Source organism: Cryptotermes secundus, unplaced genomic scaffold (genome assembly GCF_002891405.2).
Source record: "Cryptotermes secundus unplaced genomic scaffold, Csec_1.0 scaffold792, whole genome shotgun sequence".
NCBI classification, from domain to species: Eukaryota; Metazoa; Arthropoda; class Insecta; order Blattodea; family Kalotermitidae; genus Cryptotermes; species Cryptotermes secundus.
The window spans coordinates 27,121-42,334 of record NW_019725425.1 but is presented as its reverse complement, the minus strand read 5'-3'; the positions used below and the strand labels follow the sequence as shown (position 1 = coordinate 42,334).

Genomic DNA, 15,214 nt, shown 5'->3' with positions numbered 1-15,214 from the left:
GGGCGGTGGGGGTGGGCGGGGGAGTTGTTATGTTAGTCGGTCATGGCCTGTGTAGCCTTCTGGATCTGTCGTCATATCATGGTAATAAGAAATTCTGTTTCATGCACTTACATTTTAATTGCAGGTATACATTTCTTGTTACTATTTTTTGAAGAAGTAACGAAACAGACCCTGCAAATCATATGCTGAAGAACTTAAGGGATTCAATAACATTTTAATTTTGGATGGTTTTCCAATCTGCCTTCATTTGATACCCATTTACTGTGCCATATTAATGGTTTGGCCCCCCATAAGAGTATGCACTTTATTACCTCTGAACAAAAGAGATTTCTCAAAAACTGTGATCTTAAAGGATAATATATTGCAGTTTCTTGAGGGATATTTAAAAGATGTGGAAGTTGTAATTTTGGATGACAGAAGCTAAGTTTAGAGACTTGCCTGTTCAGCCTGCAAAGTAGTCTGTGCCTCAAAAGTAAAGTTATCAGGGTGTTTAACAAAGTTCCATATACTGAGATGTATAGGGGAGAAGATCCATTATCATTGACACTAGGTGAAGGTCTGTTGACAGCATCATGCTTCGGCTACTTTAATTATTGATATTAGACAGTGCGGCCCTACTGTTGATTTGGACATGATGATGAAAAGAAAAATGCCAGCAGCTGCTTGAAATCAAACCATGGTTGTCCAGTCTACAGCCACTCCCTATACTACCAAGTTCTGTGCAGTATATTATATTTAAGCATCCTGTTGCATTATACACTTCTGTACGTAATAATACAAATGCCGTCGTAAATGCAACACTTTATTTGGTTGTAGTTCTTTGTCTTTTCTTCATCTACACTACATGTTTTGGCCGCAACTGGCCATCTTCAGGTGTATTTTTCACTACGTAGCTGTCACACTGCACATAATCTAAAATCTAAAAGACCAGCATGTCAGTTTTGTTTAAAATCTCGCTAACATACGCTCGTCAATTTCATTTTAGAATTCCAATTTAAAATTTAAAATTTGTAGCATATTAAAGATGAGTAGCAACACACACACACACCAGGAGCCTGCACAGAAAAATACGTGAACGGTGCTCAAAATAAGAAATAGCCGCTGCAGCACATGAGGACACAGAGTGGGTGTTCCTGTGATTTAAAACTTTAAATTTTGAATTTTAAAATTTTAGATTTTAAATTGAAATTCTAAAGTCAAATTGACGAGCATATGTTGGCGAGATTTTAAACAAAACTGACAGGCTGGTGTTTTGAATTTTAGATTGTGTGTAGTGTGACAGCTATGTAGTGAAAAATACACCTGATGATGGCCGGTTGCAGCCGAAACATGTAGTGTAGAGGAAGAAAAGACAAAGAACTACAACCAAATAAATTGTTTCATTCACGACGGCATTTGTATTATTACATATAAATTCTGTGCAGTAATATAAAAAAATATGAACCTTGAATTGGAAATACCTGGAAATTAACATTCTCATTTTTAATTTGCAATAGGAAAGGAATGTTTCAAGTTCAGCAAAATATACATTGGGGCATTCTGTTCTTGAAGATGGTTCCCCATTAGCAGAGAGGAAACTTTCACGGTCACAAAATAGTGAAAAATCTATATTGGCGCCAACACCAAGTGAGGATGAACTAATGGCAAGTTTGGAGTGGGATGAAGAGGATCTAAAGGAGTACCCCGAAATAGAAGAAGGGGGTATTACAGTAGTTACTGTAAACACTTTGGAAAGGGATACAGTAGCAGAGTTGAGTCCAACTGTTTGTAACTTGTCTGAGGAATCACAGAGCATATCCTCAAACCTCAGTTTTGCAGCCAGTCCAAACACAGAAAGGTATGTGTGAATTATAAACTGTTGTTTAGTTGTTCTACAAGAAAATATGTATTTGGATTGCATTCTTAAGCTAATACATTTATTATAATATTGTAATCACTGTTGAACACCATATTTCAGAACAGTCTTTCAAGATTATAGTCTTCTCAGATGTGCCATATAGCCTGGTAGACATCGACATTTTGAGGCAGCAGGTTGCTCTGATGCTTTGGTACCTGTATAGCAGATTACATGTGATCACCATCCAGAAGATCACAGTTTTAATATTCATCGGTCTGAGAACTTCAGGTTCCATATAATGATCTTTAAAATTTAATTTATTGTCAAACAAGTATGATAGTCATGAAGGTGGCGGTGATGGTGATAGTACAGCAAGCAGCAGTAGTAGCAGTAACAATGAGGAGTAGCACATTGGAGAAACATAAATTTGCAAATGTGGAAGAAGAGGTTCATGCGTGATAGGGTTTTACATTTTTAACATTCAATTTGAGGCAATCTCACAGAAAATAAGTACCCTATTTGCTTATCTGCATGTTCTGGATGGACTGGTTTTGGTAGAATATGAAGTTGTTGGTCCTTACAAAATGTTACGAACAAGATGTAATTTTTACGATATGTCAAACAGCAGTGACAAATAATATTTGTTTTATTACAGGCCTTTGTCATTTATTAATACACTACTGTGCCTCTCAAATGTTTGTATACATTTGTTCCAGATTGCACCTTATAATGTAAATAAACGTCAAACTCCATGTCATATGACTTTTGTCCATCTTTCTTTTAGTAAATATAGCCTCAAGGGTTTATGCCACCTTTTATTTGGTTTTTTGCAAATGTTTCATACAAAGTTTATTGATATTTCTATAGTTTTTAGCAATACTAAGTTTCATTTACTTAGGTACAAAATTTTATGATTTACCATCATGAAATCAGGAATGAAATTGATGTAATGATCACCATGTTATGTTCCAAGTTAGATAGTATCATTTTTGAAAGGTTCTATTCATTCAAAGTCATGTTGCCAGAAAAATTTTAGGACACTATTGAATGGCATTATTATTATTCCGTACTTTCATGTGACTGGCATATTGGTATTTTTGCAAATACGAATTTTGTAAGTATGTTATAAGGGTGATCCAACTTGCAGAGACCCAAGAGGAAGAAGTCTGTGGTACGAGATATCTTACTAACTAAACTAGCTAGCTGAGTCCTGGAGAAGCGACTCAATAAATTCCTATCATTTTACTGAACTTCATGGTTCAATTCTGTATTCACAAGAGCTCAACCTCAGATCCTACCCTGAGCCAGATGATTGCAATACACATCCCCCCATACTTATTCTTTAAGGTCCATTTTAGTATTAACCTCCCATGTACATCTGTGTGTTTCCAGTAGTCTCAGATTTTCCTACATAATCTTTATATGCACTTCTGTCACATACATGCTACATTCCCCTATCCATCTCATTCTCATTCATTTGATCTTTCTAATAATATATGGTGAGGAGTACAAATTATGAAGTTCCTCATTATGCAGTTTTCTCCAGCTTTGTATTAATTTATCCAAACTCAGTCAAAATATTCTCTTCAGCACCATTGTTTCAAGCACTCCCAGCCTATGTTCTTCCCTTAATATGTATGTCCAAGAGTCACACCCATACAAAGTTACATGCAAACATATTTTTATTTAGTTTCATCTTTGTGTTCTTGGATAGCAGATTGGAAGAAAAGAGGTTGTTATTAGTTGTGATTCTGCATTCTGGTGATGATGTATCAACATATGTTTGGTTTTCTCTCTGTTAACTTCTTTGTAAATCTCCTGCTTAGTGTCTGTTAGAGCGTCTGTGTTTTCTCTGTGGTATTTACGCTGTCCCAAATAAATTAAAATAATCACCATAGCACAGAAACTGATGTGTGCCATTCAGTTTTATTCCTTCTTGGCTTTCTTAAACCTTCCTAAGTATGTAATGCAAAGCAAAGTTGAAAAGCAGTGACAGTACAGCATCTCCTTGTTTCAGACTATTCCGAGTAGGAAACACAGAGAAATGTTTATCAGTGTGGGCTCACAATAGATTTCATTTAATCATATTTTAATTAGTCCAATTTGTTTCAATGATATGCCAAACACAATGAGAATACTGTACGATACTTCCTTCCTGAGCTATATGCTTTCGTAAAGTCTATATACAGGTTATGCAATTTCTTATTTCACTCCTGTTTCTTCCAGTATTTAATGAATGCCAAACAAATGGATGGACGAACCAACCCACGAACAAATGAATGACTGACTGACTGAGGGGTGGACCCTTCCAGCCCTTGCACTGCCACCTTCAGTGATCTATGCTTTGAATGAACTGTAGGACTTTGTTTATGGGGGCATCATAATAATCAACTTGCTTCCATAAAAAACTGGTGCAGGTGATGAAATCTTGAATCACATAGGATGTGTGTCGCTGATTCATCTTTTTCTAGGCACCGTTTACAAGTGGGGTCATTGTTAATCCCAGTTTGAAAAGGTGTCCTTTTAGGTGACAGTGTACTGTAAACAGTCTTTGTTTAATTTTAACAGACCCTTCATTCTTATAGCAGAGGGCCCTAGTTTAAGTCTCTTTGCCTGTCTGAGTCCTCTTACACATTCCCAATGTATTTTTTTTTCATTTGTGTTCATCCAGTCCCTGATTGCTTTCTTGGCAACTCCAAATGAGATGCCGCAAGCTGGTTCAGATGTTCAGATCCTGTTCTTGCCAGCTGATCTGCGGTTTCATTCCCAGCAATAACCTCATGCCCTGGCACCCATATCAGCTGAACTCTGTTATGTCTGGCCAGTTGTGTGAGGGATTGGTGGCAGTCCCAGATGAGTTCTGATGTGATCTGGTATTTGCCAAATGCTTTAATTGTGGCTTGACTGTCTGATAGTATATAGATGTTTCTGTTTTTATAGTTTCTTTCTAGTTTCTCAACTGCGCATGCTTTAATGGCATACACTTCTGCCTGTATAGCCCATGGCTAAAACTTAGTTTTCGTCTTGTACTATGACAATACACCCCAGCTCCAATGCCTTTATTTATCTTGGAGCCATCTGTGTGCCAGATTAGTCCCCCCTTTCTGTCAAGCTAAAACCCCTCTTTCCATTCACTTCTTTGTGAATGGTTTATCATACGCATGTTTCGGTATCATTTTATCAGACCCCATCTGTAGAATTGGTTCTTTTTTTATGTCCTGAACCATGTATGCATGTCCAAAACCTTTAGATTTGGGTTTCCATTGATCATTGCCATGTAGTCTGTAATTTCCTATCTTGGCCTCTGCTTCCATCTGCAGATGTAGTAGGGAGAGTCCAAGGAGAACTTCAATTGCAGCTGCTAGAGCTGTTCTCATTGTTTCTGTAATTCCCAAGCAGGTCATCCTTTGCATTTTTCTAAGTTCTGCATGACTCATTTTTGAGTTTCACTCTGGGCCACCATACAGTGGCAGCATAGGTAACTATGGGTCATACAACCACAGTGTATATCCAGTATATCACCTTTGGTTTCATTCCCCAGGTTTTTCGGAACGTGCCTCTGCATTTCTAGATGGCCTTATTGGCCTTGTTGATAACTTTGTCCAGCTGCTTTTTCCATGTCAGTCCCTTGTCTAATGTTAGTCTAAGGCACTTGACTTCACAGGAAAGCTGGATCGTTTTGCTGAAGAGGATTGATTCCTTAAGTCCTCTTCCTAGTAAAGGGTATAATTACTGTCTTGTTTGGGTTAGCTTATCTTCATGGTATGTTTCCTTGAAGATAGCTTTCTGTATGTTTGTCAGTGTCTCCTTGTAAGTCTCTGGGCCTTTTGAAGGTCTGGCCGTTTCTGTAGGGATACTGCCCTCTGACCTTGGCCTCTTAAGGGTTTTGGTCAGGGTTTCTCCTGGCTTCAGCATGCCTGCATTTCCTGGTTGCTGAATGCTGTGCTTGCCCTCAGTTTCCATCTAGCGCATCCAGGTAAAGCATTCTTCACCAGATGGAGTACCCTACTCCAGAGGCTAGGTGTCCCAGACCTTCTGCTGTAGGTATGCTAGACGTACTAACTGCTTGCAGTGGTGTGTTAGTACTACTGACTCCCAAGTTAGGGGTCCTTGCTTTTACCTCAGGCAGGTTTCTCATTACTGGTTTGTCTGTGCCTTTGGCCGAAATCTCAACTGCAGGTTTGCTGGTTGCAACTGGACCCATTAACGGTGCACCAGAGCTTCCAGCCCCCTGCTGAAGTATTTCTTTTTGGGATCTCCTTGAATTGTAGTCCCATTGCTTTTTTAGGTCCTGAGTCACTCGTTTTTTGTTTTGGTCTCCATAGTGGTTCCATGAGTAAAGGGGAATTAAAAGGTCGCCACCCACAGCACTCAATATGGGTGGAAGGCATAAATATGACAGGATGCTGTCTCTTGCCCCAAGGGGATCATTCACAACACTGGCTAATATCCACTCCAGTGCCACGCTGCCCTCGGCATGATGCATCAAACCTTGGCTTTAGTGGTTTGGGCCTGTTGAGAATAAAAACCCTCACGATCCTCCAGGTCCTAAAGTGCACTTTTGGCGGGAGGGGATATCCCAGATGACCAGCGGGAGTGCAACACCAGCTAACCATGTGGTTGCTACCAGGGCTAATCGCGTGGAAGGATCACTCCCCCCCTTCCACATGGATTGGTTAAACCGTTTTAGAGTGTTGAGCCCGAAGGCTTGTGGCACCTTAACAGGGAGACAACTCAAGTAGCTGGAGCTCCCCCCACATTCGTCCCGGACAGACCATAGTAATACCCAAGTGTCATAGTGCTGCCATGTGGAAAGGTCCGGTCATAAGGTGCCATTTCCTGTTACAGGAGCTTAGCCGCCAGTCCTGGCTTGTCATACTAATCCAGACCCCGAGGCTGATGTTGCCCAGTGGGACCATGAGAAAGTGTCCCAAAGCGCTGTCCCAACTCACTCCCTGATCCATGATGTGCCCCCATTAGACACAGCTGTAGTTCAGCCAACCTCATTGAAGATGGCTTCAATACTCCCTGTAACATATGACCTTGAGTAGTCACAGTTACTCTCACCATCTGTTATGTCTACATCCACATGATGATACTCCGTATTCTGATCAACATATGGAGCTAACCTTGAAAGAAGACTATTGGACAAAATTATGTATAAAGTTGAGGTAACAGTAATATGCTTAGATAATTACTGCGGTCAGTATTATCATCCTTCTCATGAGTGAATACAATAATATGAAGAATTTGACATTCTCACAGCAGTGGTTATGAAGATTTCTCATATAACGTTATACTTGTACAGTCCAGTGAGAGTAAAGTGATGCTTCAGAGGAAGATGTCGCCTCCATCTCAGGGCAGGTGGCTTATAGAAACGTGGGATTATACAGAAGCAGAAGGGACCTCTGAGGCCACCCTGACTGTTCCCATTGGCTGTATGAGAGAATCAAGGTGAACCAATAGAAGACAGGTTTGTCCCTGAAAAGGAAACCCAACTAGAGAATCCTGTGAGGGAGGTTTCCCATGATCTTGCAGGATGGAGATGGGAGGTTTCCATGACTTGCTGAGGCAAAAGCCATCCTCCCTGTTCATAATATTGGGATGGAGTCTAATCTCAGTTGCCTCCCTGTTGATGTAATCCATGTATTTTGTCTTGCTGGAGAGGATGCTGGTGTTGTGGAGCTGGGTGCAATGCCTAAGTTTATACTTTGCTCCACCATGGCTGAATTGTCCAGATATTCTACATGGATATGCTGATGGTGCTCCTTCAGCAGCCATCAGTCAAACAGCCGTCAGTCCAGTGTGGACCATCCACATGCACAGGGTATACTGTATACTCATGGTGTCCCCACTCCCGGGTCGCTCTTGAGTAGCCAAACAAACTTGGAGATTTTCTTCATCTGGAGGCCACCCAACTTGATGCTGTGCCAGGACAGCACCTGTCTAAGGCAATCAAAGATATTGACCTGATAGAGCCAATGGGAATTGATGGGTTTGCTTCCAAGGTCCCCTTTAATCGTATATAATTCCACATTTTCTTAAGCCATGTGCTTTGCTAGCTGCCTGCTCCATGCTGGTTTCTTGCTTGGCTTACCTTTCATCCTGAAGATGAGGGTGATATGTTCCTCCAGAATGTCAATTGACCTTCAGTGGACTACTCAGCATTATATCCAAGGAGATTCTTCACATGCAGCAGTGGAGTCACCACTGATGAGGCAATTCTTCATTGTTCCAAATAGAATTTGTGAGTTTATAGATCTCAGAACATAGAATTTCACTTCGTGCTTGAATCAGTTCTGCCAGAATTTTGGGTGGTAAGAGATATATAAGCCAAAATATTTTTAGTTTTATAACATTTAATCAATAAGATATTCATAAAAGACAGACCTCCCAAAATCCTTAAATGCCTTAAATGTAACTACCATCCTCTTGCCAAAGTATTTTGTAGAAATGTTAGTTTACATTGTTTTCTTTTCATACAGATATAAAATGGAAAGCAGCAGCGGTTTTGAAAATGGCAGCAAAATGTTTGACTCATACACTTCACAAATGGCAAGTGACATGGAAACGAAAGCCCGGACATGTTGGAGTTCAGAAGAATCGGGTTGCATGGAGTGGGACACTGCAGTGATGGCTGTTACTGAATGTGGAGAAAGTGATCAGAATTTTATTCACCAGTGAGTTCTTACCAAGCATATTAGGTCAAGCTTTCATGCTTCTGACTTGGATTGAAGAGGTACCAGGTATTGAATTGTTGACAGTACACTGCTTATCCTGGCCAAGGATTTTCAGGGTATATCTCAGTTCCTCAACACAAGTGCTAGGATAATACAGTAGATTAGGCCACATTAGTTTCCATCCACATGCTTTCCAATACATTATTCACTATCATTCAGTCTTTGAACACTATATAGTGTGAGTTACAGCATTGTTAAACTGCAAAGGATTATCGACAGCACGTTCTGTAATTACATATTTAGGAGGAAATCACAGTGAATGAAAATTAATTACAAAATTAATTTTGAAGCTCAGATTAAAACTGATTTTGTGTACAGTAGATGTTTAATAGACTTTTTTTTTAACTGAGACACATACAGCATACTGTTATATAATGGTTATCTTGTCTCACAGTGTCTGACATGAGACATTGTTAATCATGTAACTTCATATTAAGCATAGCTACTTGAGTCATGGCACTTCCTTATAGGACTGCCTCCTTTGCTTTGTACATCCTGCAATGTTCGCTTTATCATCCACATCTTTTAGTTGACTGTCCCCAAGCAAAATATGGACAAGAATCCCAAATTGAAGACAAAAGTATTATATACAAGGTACTATCTGTTAGACATATGAAGCTGACACAAGAATGTTTTTATGGGATTTATTAGTCTAATTAGTATTAATGTGGACTATGTTTTATGTTAACTATATGACATTCACTCTTCCTGGAAGGGAGGAAGCCTGTTCACAATCTCCTCCTCTTTGTGTCTGGTCTATACATGTGATGTACATAATTTTAAATGTTTCATGTATCTGAGAAATCTTTCTCATTTTAATGCTTCTACCATGTGATAGGCGTTTGTATGAGTGTACGAGTATATGGATTTGAGGGGGGGGAGGTGGATAAGGGTGTTTGTTGGGAGTATGCACATTGGCAGTACAAATTCAGTTGAGTCAGAGGATTGAAGATTAAGACTTGAGAAGAGGAATAAAGAAAAGGTAGAATTGACCAAGGAATTGTAGTAAGTAGAGGACAGTACTTAGGTATGTTGTTGTTTGGAGATGACCAGATTTTAATATGGAACAGTAAGGATAAGTTACAGCAGTAATTTTATAATTTATACATGCATGATCTAAAAATTCAGTCAAGAAGATAAATACTTTTTGGATACAACTCTAATTGTGTGATTAACTAAAAGTTGTGATATTCAAAGTCAAGCATCCATTTCAAATTAATATAATTATAGGTAATAATAGATAAGAGCAAATATATAATTTCAGTTATTCAAAAAGTGACATAATATATACATTAGACAAAGATTTATATGACAGATTCAGTAGTATGATACAATATGTGATCCTTTAGGGACCTTAAAGACTGAAACGAGGGAAAGAAATACACTTGATATTTTGTAAAGCAGTTGCACTGCCTACTTTGAATATATGGAATTGGACAAAACAACAAACAAACTCCATGGCTTTAGTCCACAAGCGAACTATACTTCACGAAGTTAGTGCCAACTTTAGCACATAGAGGGTGTCACATGGACAGCGCAGCAAATCCCCACAGCTGTTAACTTCAGTTTTCTAGATCGGAACCGCTACTTTTCTATTCAAGTAGCACCTCAGTCATCCTCATGAGGCCGAGTGAACCCCGTTTCAGACGCACTACTACTTAGAAAATGTGGTGATGTCAGGGAATTGAACACGGGACCTCTGGATCTGTAGCCAGAAACTCTGACCACTAGACCACAGAGGCAGTCTATGGAATTGAAGCAGGAGATAATAAGTAGACTGCAATTAGTAATGCTGAAGTACTTAACAATTAAAGGCTCCCCTAGAATGGACTGTATTAGGATTGAAGAGATTATGAAAGGACTCAATATGTGGTATGGTCTGTACAAACTAAAATAGAGGAATATAGGAAAACCCAGATAGAATGAATGACAAAAGATTGTTGAAACAGATTCTTCATTATGGACCAAAAGGATGCTGAGACTGAGGAAAATCTTGCTAAATATTGAATGATTCCATGAAGTTCGAACAGGCTTGGCTTCCAGTACCATGAATTGAAGAAAAAAAGAAAGAGAAGTGAAAATTCATATAGTCTCTGGTTAAAATGACCATGAAGAAACTACATTTGTGATGATGTAATTGAACCAGTGTCATTAATTTGTAGTATTATGTAATTTTATACATACAACTGTTTGTTCCTTGATGAGAATATTTAATATACAGAGTGCCCATAAAGTCTCTTTACAATTTCAAAAAATTATTACAAAGGCATTTGATGCGATATCTTCATCAGATTTGTTGTATGTACTCAGTGGGTATCAAAGTTTTGTGTATTTCAGGTACCCTGTTGATGAAGGAGGTACTGGTAAATGAACAGTGCACAAAGTCCTACACAAGAACTTGCGATTGGTCGCTTACAAAGTGCAATTGTTACAGGCACTCGAGCCAAATGATAAACCAAGACGAAAAGAGTTGGCAGTTAACATGCTGGAACAAATGTCTGAGGATGAAACATTCCTCAAGCGAGTTTGTTTTAGTGATGAGGCAACCTTTCATGTTTCAGGGAAACTGAACACATGCAATGAGAGAATCTGGGGATCAGAAAACCCCCATGTGACTAGGGAACTTCAGCGAGATAGTCCAAAGGTGAATGTGTGGTGTGGGATCATGTGCAATCGAATCATTGGTCCGTTTTTCTTCGATTAGCCTTCAATTACTGCAAATGTTTACCTTGATCTTTTAACTGAATACGTGGCACCACAACTACATGACTTTCAACCAACCATCATTTTCCAGCGAGATGGTGCACCACCACATTGGGGACTGCATGTTCATGTGTTCCTAAAAGAAACATTTCCAGACCGGTGGATTGGAAGGGGTGGCCCAATTCCCTGGCCACCTCGTTCACCAGATATCACTCCCCTCAACTTCTTTCTATGGGGTTATGTTACAGATATCGTGTATCGAACACAGGTATGGGCCATCACTAATCTAAAGCAGAGGATCACCGGTGCTATTGCCACCACTGATGAGGGTATGCTACAGCGAACATGGCAAGAAATCGAGTACCATCTTGATGTGCTTCGTGCAACTAACGGTGCCCATAAAGAGGTGTATTAAATGAGGCAAAAAAACTTAAATGTATATGTCTCATGTTGTAGTAATTTCCACTTATCTGTCTTTTCCTTTGCCTTTGTAATACATTTTTAAAATTGTATAGGGACTTTATGGACACCCTGTATACACACACATTTGGCTGCATGTGTGTGTCTGTCTTTAAGATATTTTTTTTCAGTTTTGTACTCCTATATTCAGATACAACAGCCTTATCACTTTGAGCCTGGAGCTATTTAAATATCCCCTTTACCTTATATCAGACGTTTTAAAGGGGTTCAGACAAAAGTACTCCTTTTAGTTAGAAAAATTAAATTTTTATTTTTACATGCTTTCTTACAGCTTTATGCAGAAAAGAGTATTGATATATACATTTATGGTGGAGTTTTCTCAAATTTTTACATGTTTTTCATGGTTCTCATTGGCACAAACTAATTATTTGTGCAGTCTTATACATATATTACATTAGTCCAACAATTGAATGATTGTAATTTTACATTTACACATATGTAATCATTGTAGCAAAATTTGCTATGAAATACTGGTCCCCACAATTCACTTCAGTGTGATAAATCTTAAAGCAGTCCCCAGAACAGAGATGTATGTTACACTTTTGGCAGTAGGTGGTGGTGTATTTTTGTTGGGGCTTGCCTCTGTGTTGACAGTCTGCACAGACATTACATGTGTGATGGCATTTTTCTTTTGCGCCCATTGTGGGAATCCTTTGAGCAAAATAATCTCTGTCCACAAGTTTGCCTGCAGAACTTTCTGTGATTGTTCTGTCAGTTCTCACCCCATTCCAGCAACAAGTCCCTCTGCTACTTTCTCCCTTAGGTTACAGAATCCTGAATTTCTTTGTGCACTTCTTCTAGTGCAGAATGTGAGCATTCACAAGTGCAAGATTGAAGGGATGGAAAATTAACTTCATCCACCACTTTACTGTGTATTTTAATAATAAGACAACATATAGTCATATTTATTCACACAAATTTTATACATATTGTAGTCCATGACTGTGTTTGGTCTTGTCTTCTCATGGGCTCCTTTNGTTTCATGTTCCTATCTCATAGATTTTAAGAACAATGATGAATAAATAATTTTCGAGCAAAATTTAAATGGCCGGCTGAATATATTACCGCAGGAGCCGCGGCCGCGGAATTTAAATGACCACGTCAAAAGGTTAATGAATATCTCTCACATGACACATTTGATTGCAAAGAATGGGTGTCTGTATATCATCCGTTTTTCTCAGAGTCAGAGTCACTTTACGACTGGTGTTTTACTGCCAATCAGTTCATCTTGGTGCTGAGCCCCTTGAGACCTGTGACCAGGATTTTCTTTTTTCAAATGAACACTTGCGGTCATAGTCCTTATGTAACATCCTCTCTGACAAGAGGATGTGTCTGTCGTTTACAATTGCTGCTGGCCCTTGCCATTGCAGTGTGTTCACATTGAACTTTCTTGCTCTTGTGAACACAGTAGCAGTAAATATGCCTCCAGTTTCATAACATAGTGAATTGTTGTATACATGATAGATACTTCTGTCATGTTAGGAACCCTTGAAGAGTAAGTGGAAATTCTGCTGTTGTAAAAACAAAAACAGAGCCATGGTGTTACATGTGTCTTGTAAGTAAGAATAGTTTTTTTACGTCTGTTTGTAGTTGTTGCAAATCAAGTGCTGGGACAGTACCATCTTGTAAGGAACAATGTTTCAAGATTCTTTCAGAATTTGAGTTATTTGTGTTCATGTCAACATGAAAAGATCCAAAAATTAAAATATCTGCTTTAATTTATCTTCAATTTATGTGATTTATGCATATTTGTATTTTTGAAGGTATTTTGACATTAGCATCCTATATAGTGCTACAGAAGAAAGATCTTATGTTGACTCATATACCATTAACTGACATAGAGAAACAAATTTTACTTTTAAGTATTCAGTGAACAAATTAGTCTAGAGGTAATACTCTGGATTTGTAATTGGGAGATTCTTGGTTTTTGTATTTTGGCTGGGACACCAGCTATTCTGAGATGTTTCGTGATTTCTTCAGTCCCTTCAGGCAAATGCCAGGACAGTACCTTGATCAGGCCACACCCAGTTCATTCCAAGTCATCTCCAATTGATCATTCATCTGCCATGCTACCATCCAATGCCATATAATTTCAATGCTGAGAAAGCATTATTAAATAATCCATGGAAAAAAAATGTTTGTAGCATTTTGTTGTACTTGCATACAGTTACTTCTTCCTGACCAGATTTAGTAAGAGCACTTTTAAAAGTTTTGAATAAAATAATTTTTGTGTCCAAATTATATGAAACACGGGTAGAAATAATTTTCCAGGTGTTGGGATGAAACAACTGTTTCAGCCCAGAGCAGCAGCAACCCAAGTGAACTGTCAACACCAGGCAGTGAAAATCTTCAGTCTCTCTCTGCATTTGTCGCACCTGCTGCATTAGAGAATATTGGTCCAAGGGTGGTTGTGTCTCAGTATGCTGCTCAGGAATGGCAAGGAAACACAAAGAAAGCAATAACAATATTGCAGGTAATTTGAAGCAATAGCACTTATTTCACTCTATAAGTTCAATCACAAAAATTCATATATATATATATATATATACATATGATGGATTTTTATAATTTTCATAATTTTTAGTTCTCTGCCATTGATGATAAGACCATGGAGACCCTGTAATATTTATATATTTCTTTAATAATATACAATAACAATACATGTGTCTACTGAATCTTCCACTTCATAGAAGCAACAAGGCAGACCATTTATAGCATATAGGAGTTGAAATTAAGTGTGAGGATTGATTATCAATATGTGTGCCAGTGCTTTATGAATAAATTTATGTGGGTTAAAGAATACATGTTCAATGATGTGCAAAATTTTGTTGTGATGTCATACATAGATACAAGTCAGAAATACTGTCATTTGAACCAGTCTGCTCATTGTGGTTATGTCACATTTTTTGGATAGTAAGAATCAATATTAGTTGAAGTTGTAAACTTAAATAGATCATTGAATAAACTGTATAATCACTAATTTATCCTTTCTTCTAGGATTATGTTTTTCCAAGAACTTGTCTAGTTTTAGATTCAAGTGAACCTGTGAATAAGAAAACTCACTTCTGATGTGCTAATCAAGAGGTTATATGATGTAGCTGTTTGCAGAAAAGCGTAAAAAATATACATCATGCTAGAATCTTCATGTGGACTGACTTGATTTAATAATGCTAACTAAAGTGAAGTGTTACCACAGCTGTAAAAGCAACATTACAACATAAGCTTGTGATCACATGGAACATTGTATGTTATACAGTCAACAATCATATACTGTCTTACCGTCCTCCCCGTTCGCCTACACGTTCGGCGCCACTTCTTACCGCCCTCCTCTTCGTCGTCCTTACCGCTCAGTGAGACTTCAAGCCTCACGAGTTGGTCGTCACTTATACCTGCCCTTCACGTTCGCACCTTTGTGGCCTTCCTTTTATCCGCCGCTTCCTTGTAGCTGTCTGAT

General features: G+C 38.6%; 1 protein-coding gene across 6 annotated transcripts in view; it reads left to right on the top strand.

Moving 5' to 3' along the window:
* Window positions 1-15,214, top strand: part of LOC111863405 — a 64,741-nt gene that overhangs the window by 39,100 nt on the left and 10,427 nt on the right. For 5 of the 6 annotated variants that reach the window (XM_023849703.2, XM_023849704.2, XM_023849702.2 and 2 more), the window contains exons 6-8: window positions 1,497-1,837; window positions 8,323-8,517; window positions 14,032-14,233. In XM_023849703.2, coding sequence (XP_023705471.1) covers window positions 1,497-1,837; window positions 8,323-8,517; window positions 14,032-14,233 — 738 coding nt within the window. The remainder of the gene's footprint in view (window positions 1-1,496; window positions 1,838-8,322; window positions 8,518-14,031; window positions 14,234-15,214) is intronic. The other variant, XM_033751045.1, reaches the window with a different exon arrangement.